The sequence below is a fragment of the Eptatretus burgeri genome, chromosome 8 (assembly GCF_056783735.1).
Source record: "Eptatretus burgeri isolate ZD-2024b chromosome 8, Ebu_testis_v1, whole genome shotgun sequence".
Classification (NCBI taxonomy): domain Eukaryota; kingdom Metazoa; phylum Chordata; class Myxini; order Myxiniformes; family Myxinidae; genus Eptatretus; species Eptatretus burgeri.
In genome coordinates this window covers 28,140,747-28,168,089 of record NC_140968.1, presented here as the reverse complement: position 1 = coordinate 28,168,089, position 27,343 = coordinate 28,140,747, and the positions used below count along the sequence as shown (strand labels likewise).

The 27,343-nt window shown below is 37.9% G+C and overlaps 1 protein-coding gene across 2 annotated transcripts in view; it reads left to right on the top strand.

Annotated features, from left to right (window-relative positions):
- The window catches only part of LOC147021399 (uncharacterized), a 71,585-nt gene that overhangs the window by 30,331 nt on the left and 13,911 nt on the right, over positions 1-27,343 (top strand). For both annotated transcript variants that reach the window (XM_085891317.1, XM_085891318.1), the window contains exon 4: positions 15,502-15,642. In XM_085891317.1, coding sequence (XP_085747443.1) covers positions 15,502-15,642 — 141 coding nt within the window. The remainder of the gene's footprint in view (positions 1-15,501; positions 15,643-27,343) is intronic.

Genomic DNA, 27,343 nt, shown 5'->3' with positions numbered 1-27,343 from the left:
AAAAATAATATCTTAAAACGTCTTTTTCTCTGAAACGACTGAACAGATCCAGGCGAAACTCCACCACTATGACCGCCTCTCCATGACGAATAAAAGTTCTCACCCCTTATGAGGTACGACGCAACGTTTGGCAGCCATAGTGGATTGAAGGAAAAATATTAATTAATGTTTACTCTGGAACTACTGCATCAATAAATGTGAAACATCACCTTTATGGTGGAACAGTCATGCGGAATGAGGGTTTGAAATTTCAACGGGAACGTGCCCAGGGTTTGGCAGCCATGTTGGTTTTAAGAAAAATATTAAATAATGTTTTCTCTGGAACTGCTTAACCTTGGGAAGCGAAAATTTGCACTTATCGTCTGCGATCGTGTTTGCACATGTGGTGAAAATTATGACATCACAAGTCACATCGTTTGGCCGCCATCTTGAATTGAAGGATAAATATTAATTAATGTTTACTCTGGAACCGCTGCTTCTATATATACGAAACTTCACATTTGTAATTTAGCCGACATGCGAAACAAACGTTTAAATTTTTAACGTGATCGGTCATGCAGTTTGGGAGACAGAATTATTTAATTATTTGAAACTGTTCGCCAGTCATAAGGAAATTGAACGCTTTGTGCTGCCCGGTTCGTAACTCGTCTGTTCCACGCCGTCTCGAAGCAGGCCTATGTTTGTATCACCATTAAATAATGTTTTCTCTGGCACCGCTTTTCCGATAAATGCGAAACTTTGCGACTATGATTTAAGTCTCATGTTGTATCAGTTGTGTCAAAGGCGGACGGACTGGGTACTCCGGTCATCACTGCCAGCAGTTATAAAGTGGCAGTTCTAGTTAGGGTACCCTGTCAGCACAGGGTACCCTATTGTTTTTCTTCTGTGTATTATTATTACGCATTATACATTATTATTTTTCCGCCGGCATTTTGCACCCTTTTTCGCTTTAAAAATCATTTTCTCTGGGACACTAAGTCCGATCGACAGGAAATTTTCACCATGGTATGTATCTTTTTTGATAGCACAATCACGTTATAATTATGACGTCATTGGTCACGTGGTACGGTCGCCATCTTGAAAAAAGCGATAAACTTTGGACATCTGTATCTCGGAAACCGTGCAATGGAAAAAATTTTCGTTTGATACATTTTACTAAGCTCCCTATCCCGAACACGTGTGATTTTTCATGACGTCATAAGTGAAGCGATATACCGGTGAAAATTCGTCAGGTAGAACGCTGTAAAGGAAAAATATGAAAAATTTTGAGCATCATCTACGCCTAAAATCACCAACGAAAATGTTTTTCTTGACATCATCGATGACGTATTTCGGCCGCCATCTTGTTTTTTAGTGTTTTTTTTTTTTTTTTAATCTTCTTCTCCAGAACGGCTGTGCAGATTGAGGCGAACCTTTACAGGCACATTCCCCCTGAGGTCCTCTTTTAAGTTTGTTAATTTGTTGTTGATACGTCACATGGTTTGGCTGCCATCTTGAAAAAACCCTAAAACATTCAAACATCTTCTTCTCCAGAAGCACTGGTCCAATGAAGGCGAGATTTCAGAACTATATTCGTGACATGTATGCGATGCAAGTTTGTTAATTTCGAAGTGATAGGTCACATGGTTTGGCCGCCATGTTGGATTTAAGAAAAATATTAAATAATGTTTTCTCTGGAATTTCATAAGCCATCGAAGCGAAAATTTGCAAGTGCCTTCCTCCCTCAACTCTGCATACATGGTAAAAAAAATTTTTTACCTCAGAAGTCACATGGTTGGTGGCCATCTTGCATAGAAAAATAGACCTTATCCGATTTACACGAAACTTCACACACTTGTTCGGGTCGACGATGGAAAGCAGAATTTAAACTTATGATATCATAGGTCACAAGGTTCGGCAGCCATCTTGGATTGAAAATGAATAAATTTTAAAAATCTTCTTCTCCAGAAGGGCAAGACAGATTAAGACGAAACTTCACACATATATTCCCCATGAGGTCCTTTCTCAAGTTTGTTCATTTCTTCTTGATCGGCCACATGGTTTGGCGGCCATCTTGAAAAAACCCTAAAACTTTCAAACATCTTCTTCTCCAGAAGTGCTGGTCCGAGGAAGGGGAGATTTCAGAACTATATTCGGGACAGGTAGGCGATATAAGTTTGTTAATTTCGAATTGATAAGTCACACGGTTTGGCCGCCATGTTGGATTTAAGAAAAATATTAAATAATGTTTTATCTGGAGCCGCTTAACCTAACGAATCGAAAATTTGCAATTATCATCCACCATCGTGTATGCATGCATGGTAAAAATTATGACGTCACAGGTCACATGGTTTGGCGGCCATCTTGGACAGAAAAACGCACCTTTACCGATTAACACGAAACTTCACAAACGTGTTCCAATACCCAGTTGGAAGCAGAATATAAATTTGTGATGTCATAGGTCACATGGTTCGTCAGCCATCTTGGATTGAAAAATAATATCTTAAAACGTCTTTTTCTCTGAAACGACTGAACAGATCCAGGCGAAACTCCACCACTATGACCGCCTCTCCATGACGAATAAAAGTTCTCACCCCCTTATGAGGTACGACGCAACGTTTGGCAGCCATAGTGGATTGAAGGAAAAATATTAATTAATGTTTACTCTGGAACTACTGCATCAATAAATGTGAAACATCACCTTTATGGTGGAACAGTCATCCGGAATGAGGGTTTGAAATTTCAATGGGATCGTGCCCAGGGTTTGGCAGCCATGTTGGTTTTAAGAAAAATATTAAATAATGTTTTCTCTGGAACTGCTTAACCTTGGGAAGCGAAAATTTGCACTTATCGTCTGCGATCGTGTTTGCACATGTGGTGAAAATTATGACATCACAAGTCACATGGTTTGGCCGCCATCTTGAATTGAAGGATAAATATTAATTAAAGCTTACTCTGGAACCGCTGCTTCTATATATACGAAACTTCAGATTTGTAATTTAGCCGACATGCGAAACAAACGTTTAAATTTTTAACGTGATCGGTCATGCAGTTTGGGAGCCAGAATTATTTAATTATTTGAATCTGTTCGCCAGTAATAAGGAAATTGAACGCTTTGTGCTGCCTGGTTCGTAACTCGTCTGTTCCACGCCGTCTCGAAGCAGGCCTATGTTTGTATCACCATTAAATAATGTTTTCTCTGGCACCGCTTTTCCGATAAATGCGAAACTTTGCGACTATGATTTAAGTCTCATGTTGTATCAGTTGTGTCAAAGGCGGACGGACTGGGTACCCGGTCATCACTGCCAGCAGTTATAAAGTGGCAGTTCTAGTTAGGGTACCCTGTCAGTACAGGGTACCCTATTGTTTTTCTTCTGTTTATTATTATTACGCATTATACATTATTATTTTTCCGCCGGCATTTTGCACCCTTTTTCGCTTTAAAAATCATTTTCTCTGGGACACTAAGTCCGATCGACAGGAAATTTTCACCATAGTATGTATCTTTTTTGATAGCACAATCACGTTATAATTATGACGTCATTGGTCACGTGGTACGGTCGCCATCTTGAAAAAAGCGATAAACTTTGGACATCTGTATCTCGGAAACCGTGCAATGGAAAAATTTTTCGTTTGATACATTTTACTAAGCTCCCTATCCGGAACACGTGTGATTTTTAGTGACGTCATAGGTGAAGCGATATACCGGTGAAAATTCGTCAAGTAGAACGCTGTATAGGAAAAATATGAAAAATTTTGAGCATCATCTACGCCTAAAATCACCAACGAAAATGTTTTCCTTGACATCATCGATGACGTATTTCGGCCGCCATCTTGTTTTTTAGTGTTTTTTTTTTAATCTTCTTCTCCAGAACGGCTGTGCAGATTGAGGCGAACCTTTACAGGCACATTCCCCCTGAGGTCCTCTTTCAAGTTTGTTAATTTGTTGTTGATACGTCACATGGTTTGGCTGCCATCTTGAAAAAACCCTAAAACATTCAAACATCTTCTCCAGAAGCGCTGGTCCAATGAAGGCGAGATTTCAGAACTATATTCGTGACATGTATGCGATGCAAGTTTGTTAATTTCGAAGTGATAGGTCACATGGTTTGGCCGCCATGTTGGATTTAAGAAAAATATTAAATAATGTTTTCTCTGGAATTTCATAAGCCATCAAAGCGAAAATTTGCAAGTGCCTTCCTCCCTCAACTCTGCATACATGGTAAAAAAATTTTTACCTCAGAAGTCACATGGTTTGGTGGCCATCTTGGATAGAAAAATAGACCTTATCCGATTTACACGAAACTTCACACACTTGTTCGGGTCGACGATGGAAAGCAGAATTTAAACTTATGATATCATAGGTCACAAGGTTCGGCAGCCATCTTGGATTGAAAATGAATAAATTTTAAAAATCTTCTTCTCCAGAAGGGCAAGACAGATTAAGACGAAACTTCACACATATATTCCCCATGAGGTCCTTTCTCAAGTTTGTTCATTTCTTCTTGATCGGCCACATGGTTTGGCGGCCATCTTGAAAAAACCCTAAAACCTTCAAACATCTTCTTCTCCAGAAGTGCTGGACCGAGGAAGGGGAGATTTCAGAACTATATTCGGGACAGGTAGGTGATATAAGTTTGTTAATTTCGAATTGATAAGTCACACGGTTTGGCCGCCATGTTGGATTTAAGAAAAATATTAAATAATGTTTTCTCTGGAACCGCTTAACCTAACGAATCGAAAATTTGCAATTATCATCCACCATCGTGTATGCACGCATGGTAAAAATTATGACGTCACAGGTCACATGGTTTGGCGGCCATCTTGGACAGAAAAACGCACCTTTACCGATTAACACGAAACTTCACAAACGTGTTCCAATACCCAGTTGGAAGCAGAATATAAATTTGTGATGTCATAGGTCACATGGTTCGTCAGCCATCTTGGATTGAAAAATAATATCTTAAAACGTCTTTTTCTCTGAAACGACTGAACAGATCCAGGCGAAACTCCACCACTATGACCGCCTCTCCATGACGAATAAAAGTTCTCACCCCCTTATGAGGTACGACGCAACGTTTGGCAGCCATAGTGGATTGAAGGAAAAATATTAATTAATGTTTACTCTGGAACTACTGCATCACTAAATGTGAAACATCACCTTTATGGTGGAACAGTCATGCGGAATGAGGGTTTGAAATTTCAACGGGAACGTGCCCAGGGTTTGGCAGCCATGTTGGTTTTAAGAAAAATATTAAATAATGTTTTCTCTGGAACTGCTTAACCTTGGGAAGCGAAAATTTGCACTTATCGTCTGCGATCGTGTTTGCACATGTGGTGAAAATTATGACATCACAAGTCACATCGTTTGGCCGCCATCTTGAATTGAAGGATAAATATTAATTAATGTTTACTCTGGAACCGCTGCTTCTATATATACGAAACTTCACATTTGTAATTTAGCCGACATGCGAAACAAACGTTTAAATTTTTAACGTGATCGGTCATGCAGTTTGGGAGACAGAATTATTTAATTATTTGAATCTGTTCGCCAGTCATAAGGAAATTGAACGCTTTGTGCTGCCCGGTTCGTAACTCGTCTGTTCCACGCCGTCTCGAAGCAGGCCTATGTTTGTATCACCATTAAATAATGTTTTCTCTGGCACCGCTTTTACGATAAATGCGAAACTTTGCGACTATGATTTAAGTCTCATGTTGTATCAGTTGTGTCAAAGGCGGACGGACTGGGTACCCGGTCATCACTGCCAGCAGTTATAAAGTGGCAGTTCTAGTTAGGGTACCCTGTCAGCACAGGGTACCCTATTGTTTTTCTTCTGTTTATTATTATTACGCATTATACATTATTATTTTTCCGCCGGCATTTTGCACCCTTTTTCGCTTTAAAAATCATTTTCTCTGGGACACTAAGTCCGATCGACAGGAAATTTTCACCATGGTATGTATCTTTTTTGATAGCACAATCACGTTATAATTATGACGTCATTGGTCACGTGGTACGGTCGCCATCTTGAAAAAAGCGATAAACTTTGGACATCTGTATCTCGGAAACCGTGCAATGGAAAAAATTTTCGTTTGATACATTTTACTAAGCTCCCTATCCCGAACACGTGTGATTTTTCGTGACGTCATAAGTGAAGCGATATACTGGTGAAAATTCGTCAGGTAGAACGCTGTAAAGGAAAAATATGAAAAATTTTGAGCATCATCTACGCCTAAAATCACCAACGAAAATGTTTTTCTTGACATCATCGATGACGTATTTCGGCCGCCATCTTGTTTTTTAGTGTTTTTTTTTTTTTTTTAATCTTCTTCTCCAGAACGGCTGTGCAGATTGAGGCGAACCTTTACAGGCACATTCCCCCTGAGGTCCTCTTTCAAGTTTGTTAATTTGTTGTTGATACGTCACATGGTTTGGCTGCCATCTTGAAAAAACCCTAAAACATTCAAACATCTTCTTCTCCAGAAGCACTGGTCCAATGAAGGCGAGATTTCAGAACTATATTCGTGACATGTATGCGATGCAAGTTTGTTAATTTCGAAGTGATAGGTCACATGGTTTGGCCGCCATGTTGGATTTAAGAAAAATATTAAATAATGTTTTCTCTGGAATTTCATAAGCCATCGAAGCGAAAATTTGCAAGTGCCTTCCTCCCTCAACTCTGCATACATGGAAAAAAATTTTACCTCAGAAGTCACATGGTTGGTGGCCATCTTGCATAGAAAAATAGACCTTATCCGATTTACACGAAACTTCACACACTTGTTCGGGTCGACGATGGAAAGCAGAATTTAAACTTATGATATCATAGGTCACAAGGTTCGGCAGCCATCTTGGATTGAAAATGAATAAATTTTAAAAATCTTCTTCTCCAGAAGGGCAAGACAGATTAAGACAAAACTTCACACATATATTCCCCATGAGGTCCTTTCTCAAGTTTGTTCATTTCTTCTTGATCGGCCACATGGTTTGGCGGCCATCTTGAAAAAACCCTAAAACTTTCAAACATCTTCTTCTCCAGAAGTGCTGGTCCGAGGAAGGGGAGATTTCAGAACTATATTCGGGACAGGTAGGCGATATAAGTTTGTTAATTTCGAATTGATAAGTCACACGGTTTGGCCGCCATGTTGGATTTAAGAAAAATATTAAATAATGTTTTCTCTGGAGCCACTTAACCTAACGAATCGAAAATTTGCAATTATCATCCACCATCGTGTATGCATGCATGGTAAAAATTATGACGTCACAGGTCACATGGTTTGGCGGCCATCTTGGACAGAAAAACGCACCTTTACCGATTAACACGAAACTTCACAAACGTGTTCCAATACCCAGTTGGAAGCAGAATATAAATTTGTGATGTCATAGGTCACATGGTTCGTCAGCCATCTTGGATTGAAAAATAATATCTTAAAACGTCTTTTTCTCTGAAACGACTGAACAGATCCAGGCGAAACTCCACCACTATGACCGCCTCTCCATGACGAATAAAAGTTCTCACCCCCTTATGAGGTACGACGCAACGTTTGGCAGCCATAGTGGATTGAAGGAAAAATATTAATTAATGTTTACTCTGGAACTACTGCATCAATAAATGTGAAACATCACCTTTATGGTGGAACAGTCATGCGGAATGAGGGTTTGAAATTTCAATGGGATCGTGCCCAGGGTTTGGCAGCCATGTTGGTTTTAAGAAAAATATTAAATAATGTTTTCTCTGGAACTGCTTAACCTTGGGAAGCGAAAATTTGCACTTATCGTCTGCGATCGTGTTTGCACATGTGGTGAAAATTATGACATCACAAGTCACATGGTTTGGCCGCCATCTTGAATTGAAGGATAAATATTAATTAATGCTTACTCTGGAACCGCTGCTTCTATATATACGAAACTTCACATTTGTAATTTAGCCGACATGCGAAACAAACGTTTAAATTTTTAACGTGATCGGTCATGCAGTTTGGGAGCCAGAATTATTTAATTATTTGAATCTGTTCGCCAGTAATAAGGAAATTGAACGCTTTGTGCTGCCTGGTTCGTAACTCGTCTGTTCCACGCCGTCTCGAAGCAGGCCTATGTTTGTATCACCATTAAATAATGTTTTCTCTGGCACCGCTTTTCCGATAAATGCGAAACTTTGCGACTATGATTTAAGTCTCATGTTGTATCAGTTGTGTCAAAGGCGGACGGACTGGGTACCCGGTCTTCACTGCCAGCAGTTATAAAGTGGCAGTTCTAGTTAGGGTACCCTGTCAGTACAGGGTACCCTATTGTTTTTCTTCTGTTTATTATTATTACGCATTATACATTATTATTTTTCCGCCGGCATTTTGCACCCTTTTTCGCTTTAAAAATCATTTTCTCTGGGACACTAAGTCCGATCGACAGGAAATTTTCACCATAGTATGTATCTTTTTTGATAGCACAATCACGTTATAATTATGACGTCATTGGTCACGTGGTACGGTCGCCATCTTGAAAAAAGCGATAAACTTTGGACATCTGTATCTCGGAAACCGTGCAATGGAAAAAATTTTCGTTTGATACATTTTACTAAGCTCCCTATCCCGAACACGTGTGATTTTTCGTGACGTCATAAGTGAAGCGATATACCGGTGAAAATTCGTCAGGTAGAACGCTGTATTGGAAAAATATGAAAAATTTTGAGCATCATCGACGCCTAAAATCACCAACGAAAATGTTTTTCTTGAAGTCATCGATGACGTAATTCGGCCGCCATCTTGTTTTTTAGTGTTTTTTTTTTTTTTTTTAATCTTCTTCTCCAGAACGGCTGTGCAGATTGAGGCGAACCTTTACAGGCACATTCCCCCTGAGGTCCTCTTTCAAGTTTGTTAATTTGTTGTTGATACGTCACATGGTTTGGCTGCCATCTTGAAAAACCCTAAAACATTCAAACATCTTCTTCTCCAGAAGCGCTGGTCCAATGAAGGCGAGATTTCAGAACTATATTCGTGACATGTATGCGATGCAAGTTTGTTAATTTCGAAGTGATAGGTCACATGGTTTGGCCGCCATGTTGGATTTAAGAAAAATATTAAATAATGTTTTCTCTGGAATTTCATAAGCCATCGAAGCGAAAATTTGCAAGTGCCTTCCTCCCTCAACTCTGCATACATGGTAAAAAAAATTTTTACCTCAGAAGTCACATGGTTTGGTGGCCATCTTGGATAGAAAAATAGACCTTATCCGATTTACACGAAACTTCACACACTTGTTCGGGTCGACGATGGAAAGCAGAATTTAAACTTATGATATCATAGGTCACAAGGTTTGGCAGCCATCTTGGATTGAAAATGAATAAATTTTAAAAATCTTCTTCTCCAGAAGGGCAAGACAGATTAAGACGAAACTTCACACATATATTCCCCATGAGGTCCTTTCTCAAGTTTGTTCATTTCTTCTTGATCGGTCACATGGTTTGGCGGCCATCTTGAAAAAACCCTAAAACCTTCAAACATCTTCTTCTCCAGAAGTGCTGGTCCGAGGAAGGGGAGATTTCAGAACTATATTCGGGACAGGTAGGCGATATAAGTTTGTTAATTTCGAATTGATAAGTCACACGGTTTGGCCGCCATGTTGGATTTAAGAAAAATATTAAATAATGTTTTCTCTGGAACCGCTTAACCTAACGAATCAAAAATTTGCAATTATCATCCACCATCGTGTATGCACGCATGGTAAAAATTATGACGTCACAGGTCACATGGTTTGGCGGCCATCTTGGATAGAAAAACGCACCTTTACCGATTAATACGAAACTTCACAAACGTGTTCCAATACCCAGTTGGAAGCAGAATATAAATTTCTGATGTCACAGGTCACATGGTTCGTCAGCCATCTTGGATTGAAAAATAATATCTTAAAACGTCTTTTTCTCTGAAACGACTGAACAGATCCAGGCGAAACTCCACCACTATGACCGCCTCTCCATGACGAATAAAAAGTTCTCACCCCCGCTTTTGAGGTACGACGCAACGTTTGGCAGCCATAGTGGATTGAAGGAAAAATATTAATTAATGTTTACTCTGGAACTACTGCATCAATAAATGTGAAACATCACCTTTATGGTGGAACAGTCATGCGGAATGAGCGTTTGAAATTTCAACGGGATCGTGCCCAGGGTTTGGCAGCCATGTTGGTTTTAAGAAAAATATTAAATAATGTTTTCTCTGGAACTGCTTAACCTTGGGAAGCGAAAATTTGCACTTATCGTCTGCGATCGTGTTTGCACATGTGGTGAAAATTATGACATCACTAGTCACATGGTTTGGCCGCCATCTTGAATTGAAGGATAAATATTAATTAATGTTTACTCTGGAACCGCTGCTTCTATATATACGAAAGTTCACATTTGTAATTTAGCTGACATGCGAAACAAACGTTTAAATTTTTAACGTGATCGGTCATGCAGTTTGGGAGCCAGAATTATTTAATTATTTGAATCTGTTCGCCAGTAATAAGGAAATTGAACGCTTTGTGCTGCCCGGTTCGTAACTCGTCTGTTCCACGCCGTCTCGAAGCAGGCCTATGTTTGTATCACCATTAAATAATGTTTTCTCTGGCACCACTTTTCCGATAAATGCGAAACTTTGCGACTATGATTTAAGTCTCATGTTGTATCAGTTGTGTCAAAGGCGGACGGACTGGGTACCCGGTCATCACTGCCAGCAGTTATAAAGTGGCAGTTCTAGTTGTTTTTATTTTTATTTTTACAAAGTAGGTCACAAGATTCAGATTTGAAGTGAATGCCTAATATATCACACATACTAAAGTGACAGAACATCCATCCATCCATCCATTAGGACCATACTCTGTGCAGAGCGTTGGTGCCGCCGAAGCAGTCTCCTTGGCTATTGGGAACAATCCTGGACGGGTCGCCACTCCGACACAGTATACCAGCATGCTGGCACTCATTTTGCCGACCTCGGAAGGATGACAGGCAGAGTCAACCCCACCTGGTGTTAATTCAACAGATGAACGGGATTTGAGCTCAGGACCCTAGGATCCCAAGCCCACTACCCTAACCATTAAGCCAACACCAGGCATAAAGTAATAGAACGGCATTGGATTTATTCAGCTTCTTGGAGGTCAACTTATTACCTCCACCACCGAAGGTGGATGGAGGATATATTTTGACCCCTGTTTGTTTTTCAAAAATTTTCAAGTATATTGGTCATTCAATTTTGTTATTCTGTCTGTCTGTTTGTGTCTGTCAATCGCCTACAGGTCAAAATTTGTAAACCAATCGTCATGAAACCTTACCAAGTTGTAGAGATAGTCTCAACTGAGAAGCCTATTGATTTTGAGGTCAAAGGTCAACGGTCATCTTGAGGTCTAGATTTCTAAAATCATCATTTTTCATCCGGTTGACTTGAACATTGAACAGGATTTGCCTATTGCATCACTGAATTGGGAAAGCAACTATTTTTGAGGTCAAAAGGTCAAAGGTCAACTCAAGGTCCAACTTCTAAAGTCATCAATTAAAAACTGAAAAATCATCAATTTACTCCCATTTGAAAAGTCGTCAATTTTCATCTGATTCACCTGGAAATTAAGCAGCAATTGCACAGTGGATCACTAAATTTGGAAACCAACTATTTTTGAGGTCAAAAGGTCAGCTCAAGGTCAAACTTCTAAAATCATCAATTTAAAAATGAAAAATATTCAATTTTCAGCCAATTGACCCGAGCTTTGATTAAGATTGTCAATTTTAATCTTAATGAAATGGAGAATTTCATGTATCCGTGGCAACCTTTGCAGAGAGGGGTGGATTTTGCAAGTATTGTGCTCTGCACGACATCTTTTTCTTGTTTGTTTGTTTGTCAATCACCTACAGGTCATAATTCCAAACAGATTGTCATGAAACTTTACCAAGTTGTGGAGGTAGTCTTCAACTAAGAAGCCTATTGATTCTGAGGTCCAAGGTCAAAGGTCATCTTGAGGTCAAATTTCTAAAATCGTTATTTTTCATCCGATTGACTTGAAATCTGAACACGATTTGCATATTGTGTCACTGAATTGGGAAACCAACTATTTTTGAGATCAAAAGTTCCAAGGTCAACTCAAGGTCAAACTTCTAAATTCATCAATTTTTATCTGAAAAATTGTCAATTTTTATCCGACTGACTTGGAAATTAAACAGCAATTGCATAGTGCATTACTGAATTGGGAAACCAACTATTTTTGAGATCATAAGGTCAAAGGTCATTCATGGGCAAACACCTAAAATCAATTTTCAACTGAAAAATCATCAATTTACATCCTATTAACTTGAAAGTTTAACAGGATTTGCATAGTCCATCAGTGAATTAGGAAAGCAACTATTTTTGAGGTCAAAATGCCAAAGGTCAACTCAAGGTCAAACTTCTGAAATCATCAAATTTCATCTGAAAAATCTTCAATTTTCATCCGATTAACCTGAAAATTAAAGAACAATTGCATAGTACACCACTGAATTGGGAAACCAACTATTTTTGAGGTCAAAATGTCAAAGGTCAACTCAAGGTCAAACTTCTAAAATCATCAATTTCGATCTGAAAAATCATCAATTTTCATACGATTGACCTGAGCTTCGATTAAGATTGTTAATTTTAATCGTAATGAAATGGAGAATTTCATGTATCCATGGCAACCTTTGCAGAGAGGGGTGGATTTTGCAAGTATCGTCGTGCTCCACATGATAGCTTTTCCTTGTTGGTTTGTTTGTGACCAGGATATCTCAAAAAGTTGAAGATGAATTCAGAGGAAATTTGGTGGAGAACTTGGATATGTGACATGGATGGAATGATTCGATTTTGGTGAAGATCTGAATCTTGATCCAGATCCGAATACGATAATTTTTTAAGTGATTCTTCACCATTGAGTGATAGGGCTAAACATGATATATAGTAAGATATCTGCAAAGGTTTTGAATAGGTTTGGACGAAATTTGGTGGATGAATTGGTTAGGTGACAAGAACAAGCCAATTAAGTTTTAGTTCAGGTCCGAATCCAGATCTGGCCTATCAGATCGAATCAGCCTGGCGGAGGTGTGCACTCTACCAAGTTCCATTCCAGTTAAATAATGTTTCAGATACTTGTATCTAAGAGATCTCAAAGGATCAGGGGCTTCTGCTTGTGATGTACTTGTCTTGGAATTTCTGCCTTTTGGTGTTTGTGTAGTAGTCGTCGTAGTAGTATCATCAGCAGCAGTCGTCGTAGTGTGTGTTGCTATTTCCAGGCCAGTCAAGTCCATTGAAGGATGACAGCGGAAATGTCCTTTACTGTGTAATACCCGAGCCCAGTAGGTTGCTCAGTCCTTTGGTGCACTGAGCGTGTCGTGGGGAGCACGACTGGTCAGCGACCGACATCAACCCCATGGTTGGTTGAGGAAGAAATCTGGTCAGGAGTTTGGCACAAAATGGCCCAATCTTCATTGAACGACACCGTGGAATCATTATCGTCCATCAGAAACCAATGCTAGCAGGTGGTTTCCCAGCTTGACGGTCTATCCAATGGACAACACACATTTTGATACAATTTCCTGCCTGTGAAACATCAGTGTGACGGTTTATAGTCGGGTCAAGAATCAAACACACACGGGACAGATCAAAGGCAAAGTGCACCTTCCATTTGGTGTGACCATGTAGCGTTTAGGTTGATTGACCCACGTGAGATTCGTGCCAACGGTGGACTCCAGGATGTTATAACTGAAGAACGAGTAGATTGTGGTATCACTATCATACAGATTTCATTTAAACATTATCCGTTTGTGAAGGTCATTCCATTCCATTGTCGCTCTCTTCATGACTTCATGGTTTGGATAAAGGAACATCAAGTCCACATTGACCCCCGTCAGTCTTTCCTGGAAAGCAGGCCCACGAGGTCTTGATCTGATTGATCTGTCTCAATTGGGGTCATCCATGTTTTTGCTTCCATTTGACTCTTCTCTGCATACTCATCTTTTCCAAATTATCACATTGTTTCCTTGTAACATGTCTAAATTGTTCTTTCCATTGTTGGATCCCTCATACTTGTCCCCACTTGCTCTTTTTGCAATCCTCTTTCCAAATACGACTTCAGTCTCCATTATTATTTACTGTACAATTAAAAATCTTCCTTGTGTGTAGAACGATTCTGTGATGTTTACATTCATGAATATCACCTTTCCTGGGTGGAGGAATGTATACCGATATCCCAATGTTGTGGCCATATTGGTGCGTGCCAGATGAGGTTACAAAGCCCATTCATCACATCTTTAATCACATGTTATTTTGTAGCAGATTTTCTTGATAACGGATTTTCTTCTCCCAATAAATTAGTTATTCCTTCCATTTCACAGGTGAGAGATGTGGGTGGGTCTTTCTTTATTATTTATATATTGACTGCTTTTGACATTTACACATGGTACATGATTGGGAGCCTCGTTGGTTTGCATTTCTGTCTGCGCTGTCGCTGATGGTTCGTCAATAAGCGGTGAGAGTGCTCCGGCAGCTTTGGGGGTGTGTAGCATTGGGATTCTCATGTGTGTATTATTTGTGAACGTCTTTACAGCTGTGGAGGAACTCTGGGAAGGGTTTGATACAGGATAGCGCTTACATTGGTAGCCTTTCTCGGTTGCTTTATGGAGCTTCTTCAGCTGGAAGAGCATGGGAGGAGTCGATATGTGTGTATATATATTTATATAATTATATGACTCCAAACTGAGTGGTATGAGCACAGAAATCGTGTCCCATACAGCGCTTGCTGCACGTCCCGGGAGTGACAAGCCCCACCTGCCACGTCGGAACAGTATCTCTTGCTTCACCACCCACACCTGGAGTCATTAATTGAATGTGTTCGAGAGTAATGATGTAGTTTACCCGATCTCCGACCTACGCCGAACGCAGCGACGTCACTGTCACAATGCAGGGCGATGTCTGCAGCTCCAGGAACACAGCATGTGTAAATGCATTTATCGACCAGTTTCGCCCTCATTAGGGTATCATCAGGGCAACATAGCAAGTTTCCATGCACTTGTGATCCTGCAACCTAACGGTTATATACCAATCAAAGTGCGACTCCAAACTGTGAGTGGTGAGAACATGTGGCTGGTGCTGCTTATCGCTTCCGAGACCATGCGGTAATGGCTGCATGGGATGCGGTGTTCTTGGAAGTGACATCTCTTCTCCCAAGCTCAGCAGCTCTGTTTGTCTAAAGTCAAGTCTGGTGTTGTCCTATATATTTGTCTGCATGTGTATGTGAGTTGTGTTTCAATTCCTCCACAAGCAATTAGACCCTGTAGTAAAAAAAACAAGAGAAGTACAAAATATATATTCATTTACATCAGTTGCATATCTGATAGCGTGGGTTATGGGAGAAGTAAGGGCATTGCATAGTTAATGGCCTAGGCAGATAACACTCGTCTTTCCTCATTCTTCCTTTATGTTTTCCAAGTGATGTACACTTGTATCCTGGCATGAAGAAGTATTCATTCCATCTGTGCCTCTTCATCTCAATCGCAGAGACTCCACCTGGAGGGAAATCCGTGGCTGTGTGACTGCAGGCTCACGTGGCTGCACACCTGGGTGCAGGAGGAGGACTCCGAGCCGGTCACTTGCCAATCCCCACCTTCCTTGAATGGTCACCGCCTGGGCAGGACCAAGGTAGTATTATTTTCTGCAGGTTTGGGACACGGCGACGTACCTATGTGCTTCGACTGCTGATAAAGAGGAATACTGTGGGATGCTACAATAGAATGGCTCGATCACTGATTTGTATCAAATCTGATTACAACCAGAATGCACCAGACTCCACTCACTCTTCCATCACCCGAGACTTTCCATACATAAAAACACATTTTCTATTTTTTGGCCTCCATGGTGGAATGTTTTTTTTTTTTCATACATCTTACCAGGGATGTTTTGGGATAGTATCACACGACGTCCAAATTCTTGTGAAATTGTTCTTACAATTGAATTATTTTTCACAATTACAAATACAAAACGAAGACAAAAATTGACTTTGTACCCCCCCCCCCCCCATTTTATTCCCTTCATTCATAAAGACAATAACTTGCATTCACTTCCGAGTTGGGATGACTTTTCACGAAGGGTCCTGAACGTTTCGATTGCAAAGAACCGACCCTGTTCACAAGTAAAAGTAACTAGTACAGGCCCGTAGGTGCGTGCCCGTAAGTGCGTGCCCGTAGGTGAGTACCAGTATGTGCAGCCTCTCTCTCTCTCAAACCTCAAAGGCACATCCACGGGTCCCCAGCAATATTCCTGGCAAGTTTCAATCGTGCAAAAGAAATAATAATAAATAAATAAATAAATAAATAAACATTAATTGTGATGTCATTCGTGATGTCATAGCACCGTGTCCTGTCATTGGTCGACAGATAAATGGCCGTAACTTGGGAACCGCTTGTCCGATTAATATCAAACCTTGAAAAGCACATCCGCGGGGCCCCGGCAATATTCCTGGCAAGTTTCAATCAGATCGGACCGTCGATCGTGCAAAATATATATATCAATAAATAAATAAACATTGTGACGTCATTCGCGATGTCATAGCACCGTGTCTTGTCATTGGTCGACAGATAAATGGCCATAACTTGGGAACTGCTCGTCCGATCGATATCAAACATCGAAAAGGCACATCCGCGGGTCCCCAGCAATATTCCTGGCAAGTTTCAATCAGATCGGACCGGCGGTCGTCGAGAAACGGCGGTCGCAGACAGACAGACAGACACACACACAGAGATTGCTGGAATTTTTGATAGATATCATGTTCTTCATGATGGGTGTCACAATTTTTTATAATCTCTGCAACTTCCCAATTTACCTGCTATTTGGTATAATACCCACAAAGCAATGCAACAAATCTCTATTTTGCTTGTATAAAATCCAACTGGCATTCAAGCCTTGTGTTTATGAGTGTCTGGGGTGATTAAAATGATCGAGCTTTCTGTACAAAACTTACAACATTCTAAAAATTAAGAATTTCTACCTGTAATCAAGTAAAGAACCCTCTCCCTACCCCCCCCCACCCTAAATCACCACCCTGCCTCCACAAGTTTCATATTGACCATTTTATCCTGATTATAAAGCCATTGTAGGAGAGACAGTGCCTTCCAAGACTGTTATAATAATAATAATTATTATTATTATTCTAACTACAAGTGCATTCAGTCGAGCACATACCTCCGCCATGCAAGGCCTGATCAACAAGAACATACTGTTGCGGTTGTGGGGGTAGATGGAAGAATTTAATAGGGAACTTAGCATTGTGTAGCGTTGCTTGGTCCGTGGACGAGTAGAAAGCTTCTCGATGTAATTATGTTAGGGAATCTGTGAGCTAAAGTGTTGTGTGTCACCACACGAGGGCTGGTGCGGTGTTAATTAGCTTCGGGAGCAAGAATTAGCTTCCCCGGGCCGTGATTGCCCTCGGTGGTTTTCCCTATGTTTTTTTATATTTCAAGCCAGGCAGCAAAGCTGGGAAATGCGTCTCTTAAACCACAACAAACAGGAGAAGCCCAACCTTCCCGGGTTTGGGCGTGAGCAGGGTACACCCCAGAAGCGGAGGATATGCAGTCACACAGGGAAGAGGGTGAAGGAGGTTCCTACTGCATAGGATGGGAGATCGGTGTGATCGAGGTCGAGGGCAGGCAGGCTTGCGCACGTGTGGATTGTGGAAGGCCTTCGTCTGGTTGGAACGGGAGATCGGCAGAGCACACAGTCACACACACGAGGTCGGTATGAGGAACGCACGAGGCAGGTGGCACATTTTGAGCGTGCGGAAAGCCGCTTGTGTATTGCCTGGCGTACGTCTGACCTGCCATGAGAAAAGCGACGGCGCCATTTGCACGCGTGTGCACATGCTGGTGGAAGCGCTCCCCATTCCAAGTTCGACAAGGACCAGCTCTGGGCCAAGCTGAGTACCAGTATACTTTAAAAGGAGGGTTTTTCTTTTAATTTTGTGTCACTGTGCTGTACTCCTCCGCCCGTCAGCCATTGCCCTCCACCATGCCATTCGAACACGTGTTAAAATCTCCGTCGATCAAGTGTCCGCCTCCCCTGAGTAAGGTACCGCTCGACCGTCCTGGTGGGGGGTTAGCAGTGTTAACCACCTGTCACCACAAATTGGATCGGGGGGTTAACCTGGGCCGGCTACCCCCGCGACAATACATATCGAGCACAATACATTTTTGAATAAAAATTAAAGAATTCTCGTCTCCGGATATGGATTCAGATCTTCACTAACATCGAATCAATTCGTCCTTGTCACACACACACACACACAACCTGTCCACCAAGTTTCGGCTGAATCCGTCCACAACTTTTTGAGATGTCATGCTATATATCGTTTTAACCCTATCACTCAATGGTGAAGAATCACTGAAAAAAATATTGGATCCGGATTCGGATCTTCACTAAAATTGAAACATTTCTTCCTTGTCACACAGCCAAAATGTCCACCAAGTTTCATCCAATCCGTCCACAACTTTTTCAGATATCGTGCTATATATCAATTTTTGGCCCTATCTCTCAATGGTGAAGAATCATTTAATAAAATTATCACATCCGGATCCAGATCTTCATAAAAATATAATCAGTTCGTCCTTGTGACACACCGAACCTGTCCACAAAATTTCATCCAGATCCGTCCACAACTTTTTGAGATATCCTACAGACAATCAGACAAACAAACAGACAAACCAGTAGGCGACAAAGGTGGTCGCTAGACTAAGGCGAATTTGAAATATGTAGATAAGAGAACACATCAGATGGCATTTTTTCCGTTCGTTGTTCCATATAGGAACTGTCCACTCATCATTTGTGTTCGATTCCCTTAGAACCCGACGTTAGGGAGTCCCAACGTGAACGTTGGGGTGAAAGCATATAGTAATATAATTGCATACTAGTCATACAGTTTTTGACGGATCGGGCTGAAAATTTTTGACAAACAGGTTTATTATAGTGCGCATAAAAACCCGGAAGCCGATTTTTGATTTTCGAAAAAATATATAATTTTTTAGGATTTTTCAAAAATTTCAAAGTCCCGTTGCTCGGCAAGGGTGGTGTCCATAGCAACGGTGCTCAAAAGCATAGAACTAGATCCTGGTATGAACCTACTTGTCAAGTTTCATCAAAATCGGTTGACACTTCTGGCCTCCAGCGCTGTCCATTACACACAAACAAACAGACAAGCCAGTAGGCGACATGGGTGGTCGCTATATAATTGCATATTAGTCATACAGTTTTTGACGGATCGGGCTGAAATTTTTTGACAAAGAGGTTGATTATAGTGCGCATAAAAGCACGGAAGCCAATTTTTGACTTTCAAAAAAAATATATATATATATAAATATTTTTCGTTTTTCAAAAATGTCAAAGTCCCGTTGCTTGGCAACGGTGGTGTCCATAGCAACGGTGCTCAAAAGCATACAACTAGATCCTGGTATGAACCTCCCTGTCAAGTTTCATCAAAATCGGTTGACTCCTCTGGCCTCCAGAGCTGTCCATTACATACAAACAGACAGATGGAAAACCTGAGACTAACGGTAGTCTAGCGACCACCCAACAGACGGGGTGAAAACATAACCCCCTTCCACCTTCGGTGGTGGAGGTAATAAAAATTCCCTAACATGGAATGTTCATGCAGGAGGACACCATTAAGCCCATCAAGCCTGCACAATAGTTGCCAACCTCTGGTTGTATGTCCAGGTCTTCGAGGTCTTCGAGGTTAATTTTAAATGACCAATTATACCCTAAATCATTCATATCATACACCCATTGTTCTATTCTCATACAAACGATACGCCCTTCTTTATAAAAAATTGTTTTGATTGGAACTATGAATTCTGTATGACCTGGAGATAAAATCAACACTTCTGTATCTTTGGAATACACAGCCGTTTTATTTAAGGATATATATTGTGATAAATCACTTAATCTCACCAAGTCATTCGCTTCAGTCGGGCTTGGATAATTTATTAATCTATAAGCATTTTTCATATTAATACTTTTTGTTATATTATATTTATGTCGTTCAGCCTGTGCCTTTGTGTAATAATTTGATAAATCAATATCCAGTTCTTGGGATACACCAAAGATAGAACCATCTTTACCAACATGTCATTTATATGAGATTAAAAATAATGTCATATTTTTTTTTATTTTTGTTGAGTTGAAATAACACATATAGACATAATTGACCACAACACTTGGAATTTAATTCTTGGACTTGAAATGTTTGATAAACACCATTCTGTAAGAATTTTATGACTTCAACAGGTGGTGGAAGACCAAAACTATCAAAATAATATTTGTCTTAACTATTAAAAATACAAACCCAATGAGAACCGTTCCCATTATTATCTTCTATGTTCATAATAATATTCTTTGTATGTTTCGGCACGTTTGTTAATTCATCTCTCATACAAATAACCACATTATGAATTTTTAATTTCTTACAATATTTGACAAGTTGTAAATTTGATGTATTCTTTCCAAATTCTTTAAACCACTCATCAATGCTCATTTATTTATTAGAAAGATATAAACTATTACCCCTTTTAGTTAATTTTACACCTGCTTGTGCGATAGAAGAAAGCATATCTCCAACTAACAATCTCGCTTTATCAGGTAGACTTTCAAGTTTTTCAGCAAAATCTACAATTACACCACTTCCACTAATTTGTTTCTCCAACTCTTTGTTATGTCTTTCCAATTATTTTTGAGCCCGGAGTTAAGCCTTCCTTTCGTTGGTAGTTTTCACCGCTGTTGAAATGCCACCCGTCAATGCTCCAACCGCACTTAAACCAGCAAATAAAGGAATTAGAAATGGGAGAAATCCTCCACTCGTCTCTCTTATTGAATATTTTTTCAACATTGGTTTTGTCATTTTAATTTTAAGTGAGCCAGTGTCGTTCAAGATTTTAACCTGTTCTCTTGTGAGCAAAACATCAATTCTTACTGCTCCTTTTCTCTGAATTGTATTAACGTTAATCATACAAGGCTTTTGATTTTGAACACAAGATGATAGTTTATGAAGATTGATTTGATTAACATATACCCCAGTTGGTACTTTGCCACTCATTTATTTAACAAAAAATTATGTGAGACTAATCATAACACCATTATCTGTATTAATCTTTAATTTCTGTTTCTTCCAAAAGCAAACAATATGTATCAACTTCTTCACTCTCTCCTCTTTCAATGTATAGGGAAGTATCCACTCGATTCGACTTTATAGTTTCCTTTTGAGCACTCAGGTCAAATGCATCGATTGTATACAAACTTTTAAATGCTGTCATATCCAAAATAGGTTCTGTATTTCCATTACTTTCACACACCTTTTGGTAAGACTTGTATGCTTCAGCAAAATCATTTTTTTCCCAATTAATTTCCAATCTATCTCGTGGATAAAATGTTCCATCTCGAGAAACATGAAGTTGTTTCACCTTGGCATTATCACTCAATGCATTTTTCTTATCAGTCGCAGTATCACCATCTGGTTTTTAAAAAATGATCCACTGATATCGTGGCTTTCCTTCCAGAACACCCAAATTCCACGTGTAAGTGGTTTGGTTTAGTTTAACATGTTGACATCTTCTTTTAAAGTATGATACACTGAGTGGTTTCTTTGAGTTAAGTCTTCTGTTCAACATCTCTTCTGTTTTAAGATTAGGAGTATATTCACTAATATACCAACTCATTTCATCAATTACAAATTTATTCTGATCACCAAAAGCACTAGCAACACCAAAAAGTAATCTATTTTCATTATCATTCCTTTGTAGTTGAAATCTAATTTTAAGACCATACAGAACTTTATCATGATCACAAAATCCAAATATACCTTTAAGAGGAACTGCCACAGTAAAACTATTAACTGCTTTTGTATCATCATTATACATTCCTTTCCTTTGAGTATATCCAGGGTCTGTGTTTGTTCCCGTTGACATATCAGAAATAAAACCTTCGACAGCCCCCTTTCCAATTCTATCACTGAATGAATATAGTGTAAATTTCATCATTTCAGATACAGCAGAGACATAATCAACCGCTTCAACTTCTTGTGTTCCAATGTACAAACGAACACTACCAAACATTTTCCAGAAGAAATCATTTCCGAATGTAGCGTTTGTGTTATTCCCAGCCTTAGTGAATGTAAATTTACACAAGAAACTTTCAGATAGATTCAAATAGGTTTGTTGATTATTTATTTCAAAACTTTTTGTACCATTTGCAGTCCAGTCTGTTCCAGGTATTGCATTTACCTTGAAGTAATCTTCTTTTTTAGTGGAGTTTGAGATGATAATAGTATCATCCAAATCATAGATACTATCAATTGCTTCCATACTTGTATTTATTTAGGAAAAAAGATGTTACAACTTTTGAATTATTTTCTGACGTTCTTGGGGGGACAACTGAGTTTTGTCTTTCTTAATTTCTTTAATTGCTTGTAATTTATGAGATTCCTTTTGGGCATCTTTTATACTCTTTATAGCACCTGCTACATTTCCCACAGCAGAAGCAGTTGAACCAATTGGGTCTTTATGTTTAAGAATAGTTGAACCGATACCCATGAGAGTATCAATTATCCCATCTCCTCTAAATTGATGTCCGACACCCCTTTGTCTCTTAGGTTTGTAGTATCTTCTACCAAGATACATACCTTCACCCTTGTAGTATGGGGAAAGGAACATCCCATCCCCTGTAATTATTTTATATTTTCCCAACTCGTGTTTCCTCACCATAACCATTGTATTTATTTTTTGGAAAACTTCACGTCGGTGAATTCTGATGGATATAACTTCTCCATTAAAAGAAATCATACAATTATCTTAGTCGATTATCCTAAAATTTACTCTGTGTATGGTTTTTCCTGACACGGAGATAAACCAAATTTCTGGGTTCCATATTGAATTTATAACCAATTGGAGTTGAGTATGCGCTGAATGAAAATGTTGTATTTGTTTTTATTCCATCATTATAAGCACCATCAATCAAATCACAGTGAATTAATACCAAATTTATTCCTGAGGATATTTGAATGACATTATCACTGTAAAACGTCCCATTAGTTTCAAACTTTTTTGAGGAGAAACCCAATAACTCTCTAAATGAATTAATTATCAATTGTGAAATCAACCTTGTAGTTATTTTTAAGTTTAATCGTTGATTTTGAACTATGTTTTTGAATATCTATAACAATATTTTTTGGTTCATCACCCTGTTCTTTCAGACGACGAACAATTTCGGAAGATATTTGAGAAATCTCATATGCACCGGGTGAAACTTATCATTTTGTATTCACTTCCCGGATTATAACTAAACTTGTCATTTTTCTCAATTATATTAAATAAGGTATTATAAGTTTCCATGGACAATAAAGATACCTCATATTCTTTTGTTGGCTCAAGTTGTAGTGAGTATGGGAATGAAGATGTGTGGTCGCTTGTTATGAAATTAAAACTAAGGATTGTGCTTCTCATCTTATTTAATATGAGATAAGATGTCTTTATATTAATATTTATTAAGTATTATCATGTTCATCAACTGTTCTAAAATGGCTGATGCTTCATTAAAACAATTATTTCCAGCCTTCTTACTACCTAACAACAATAACAGTCTATTAACTAACTGTGATGGGTCATTTGGAAGAAAACTAACACCTGAACCAAGGATACTTAAAGCCTGAATAATGTGTTTCTCCTTCTCATTCTTCCTACTTTTACCAGATGGACTAACCCTATAATTAACAGAGTCCAGCAGATCAATATATACTCTATAATCATTATTTTTCTTATCCAATGGTTTATCAAAATACTTTGATTCATACCTCACAGTTGAAGCTTGTCTTCCATCTTTTGTGAGAAGAAACATTAATCTCAGAGTTAGTTTAACAGGAGGTTGAGCAGAACTCAAGAACCTCAATTCATCATTAAATATTACTACCTTTTCTTGAACAAGATGAAATATTGCTGGTTGTTTTGTTGGAATAAGTCCTGCTTTGGTTTTTGAATCCGCTGAATATTCATTGTTTTGAAGAGCATTCACAATATAATCAGGGGGGTGATTAATCTCTTCCAGTTGTTGAAATAAACCTTCATCATCATATTGTAATTCTCCTAAATGCTCTAATTCTTCCTCCGTCATTTGACTGAAATCTTTTATCATTTGAAGTTTTTTTAGGAGTATATTTTATTGTGGGAACTGTGGAAACATCTCTAATTTTTTCTTCGGAAGTTTTTAAAAGTGGTTTAAAAAATTTCTCTTGTTTTCTTTCAAATGCTTCTTCACCCATTAATTTCTGTCTGCATTTCTTCTTTATGTTTTCCTGTTGTTTTACAACTTTTGAAACCAACTCTTGATGTTCCTTAAATCTTCTTGCTCTTTCTTTCGCATCCATTTATTTTTTGGAAAGTATCATTTTATATCTCATCTTGTTTCACCACAATATATTGATATTTTTCAGTCATGTGCTTCATGTAATCCCCAAATTCCTTTTTACTACATAATGCAGAACAACTATCTCTCCAAAAATTGTTTATATCTATTGAATTTAACTTGAATAAAATAAAAGTATTAGCATTGTTTCTGATGGAACGACGAGGAAGTTGAAAGTATGATTGACTAAGATAAATACAATTACAAGAAGAATGTCTCCCTTTTGTATAGTAGCTGTCCATTACCGTTTAGTTTCTCTCATTAATACAATCATCAAAGATAATGAGGTTCTTTTTTGATTTATCCAAATCTTGGAGAGACGGTATATCATCCATATTAGCACTAAGAATACAAGCTATCGGTTTTGATTTCTTTATACATCTCTGTGTATCACAAAATTGTTGCATTATATCTTCAATGTTATAATCATTTAGGTTTTTTTGAAGTTTAAATAAACCGATTATATCTTCTTTTTGAAGACCAGCATTAAAACCTTGTGAGAGTAGTTGATACTCTGGTTGAAAACTCGACTTTGTGAAAATTATTAAATTATCATAATCTAAAATGTTGGGAGTCAGGAGCATTTTTAAAAGTAAGCAGGTTTTTCCACATCCGCTTGAACCAACTATGAGGCATCTTATTGAATTTGGTAGATTTTTATGGTTGTTAAATTTTATCTTTTTTTCCCAAATGGGTAAAAATCATTCATTTATACATTTGGAAAACAGGTTATTTCAAAAACAGGTTATACAATATCGTGTGTTGATATTTCCCTGAAAATGACAATTGTGAATAATATATAACAACAATCCTTTGAACATTTCTCTAATATGTTCAGTTTCTTCCCTTGTAAGGAAAGGTGTGTGAGCACCCTCATACTTTACATTCATTTCTCTAATCAATCTTGTAAAGTAATTCATTTTTGGTGTAAATCTAAAAGAATTATTTTCCTTTTTATATTTTTTATTTTTCTTAATTAGAAGATAATCAAAGAATATACATTGTTTATAGGCTTTTGACTCTGTGTTTAATCCCTCTCTATCACATGCAGGACAATTCTCAAATTTGTCATATGGAGAATCAGAGAATTCAAGAGGCTCAAAATCTAGCATATTTATAAAGTAAAACTTTACTTAAACTGAAATTCATCTTCAGAATCATCTATAAAACTACTTTAATAAAAATCGGTATCATAATCACTCTCATAATCTTCAAAATCTTCAGTTGAATAATGACTCGTATTTAATAAGTAGAAACAACATTTCCATCGATATCTATATACTTTTTTTCATTACCAGATTCAACTACAACATTTTTTATATTAAAGGTAATTTTAAAATGATCCTTAACTAATATTGAACGAAATGTCATTTCACCTGATATGTTAACATCCTTTATTTCATCAGGATTTACATCTTTAGGGTTGTTTAAAAAAATACAAATTTCTCCTTGCATATTACAGATGGTCTTATCTTTTCTTTCTCAAGCTTCATCCATAAGGTTTTTATTTTTTGAAACTTTTTCTTCTTTCATTGCTTTTTCTAGTTTTGAATATATTGCCAGAAGGAGAGGAGAAACTTTTGTTAGAGATACTTTAATTGATGTTCTTCCAGGTATACTAAAAGCCCTTCCACTGAAGGAAATTGAAGAACTCATATTATTCGTCATAATTGTTTTTATCCAATAGTTGTTATATTTGTCTTTGTTCAATTTTACATCCTTGACATATTGCTCAGTATCTATAACAAATGAAGAGGTTGATTGAAACTTGTCTTTTGTGTCTTGAAACATTGTATTTATTAAGTGAAAAAGTTGGAGGATAAAATGGTTTTAAGCACAGATTCACCTATAAATGAAACGAAATTTTCATCAAGAAAATTTTAGTTTAAGCAAAGTTTATTCTATAAATATGGTGAATACAACTTACTGTGATGTTTGTAATCACGAATATAAATATTATAAAAAACACCTTCAAACCAACAAACACACGTTTAATCGATTTTATCAAATATCTCCTTTTGAGTTTAAAACAAAACATTGTGATATCTGCTCAAAGGATGTTTTGAAGAGTAGTTATAAGAAGCACCTTCAATCACAAAAACACAAGAAGAATGAGTTTAAAGTATAGGGAGACTATTATATTGAAAACACTGATGGAGCTTTGAAGAATCATATTAAAATAAGGATTTTTCAATTTGGAGAACCCGGTCATTCATCAATAGCTGAATCAATTGAAATAGTGAAACCTGATGTTTAAAAAGTTATTAAAAAGACAGTAAAAGAAATGAAAACTTTAAAGTTTTACATGGGAGTGAAAATGAATATGAAAAGACAAGATGAAGAACAACCTCCTTATATGAGAACAGATCTTCATTTTATAACATCATTTCAAGATTTTCTGAATAGTGGGGTTTATGAAGAACTATCAAGACAAGAGGAGGATGTTGATAATACAGTGGTCGGAAGTGGATTTAATATTTTTTAAAATCATCTTTTTAGATATACACATTCTAAAATCAAACCCTCTTAAAGCTTCTTATATTGAATTACCAAAATAAATAAAACTAAAGAAGGCAGTTGTTAATATTAAGAACAATGATGATAAGTGTTTTCTCTGGTCTGTTCTTGCTCACTTACATCCACCAAATTGTAATTCAGAAAGAGTAAAACAATATATGAAATATGAGAATACCTTGGACATTAAACATTTTAAATTCCCAATGCCACTAACAGATATTCCTAAATTTGAGAAAAAGAATAATCTTTCTATTAATGTATATGGATTAACTCGAGAGAATAAAGTTCAGGTATTAAAGATTACAGAGAGAAATGAAGAAACACAAATTGATCTTTTATATTTTAGTGTTGGAAAGAATTCACATTATACATACATCAATAATTTATCAAG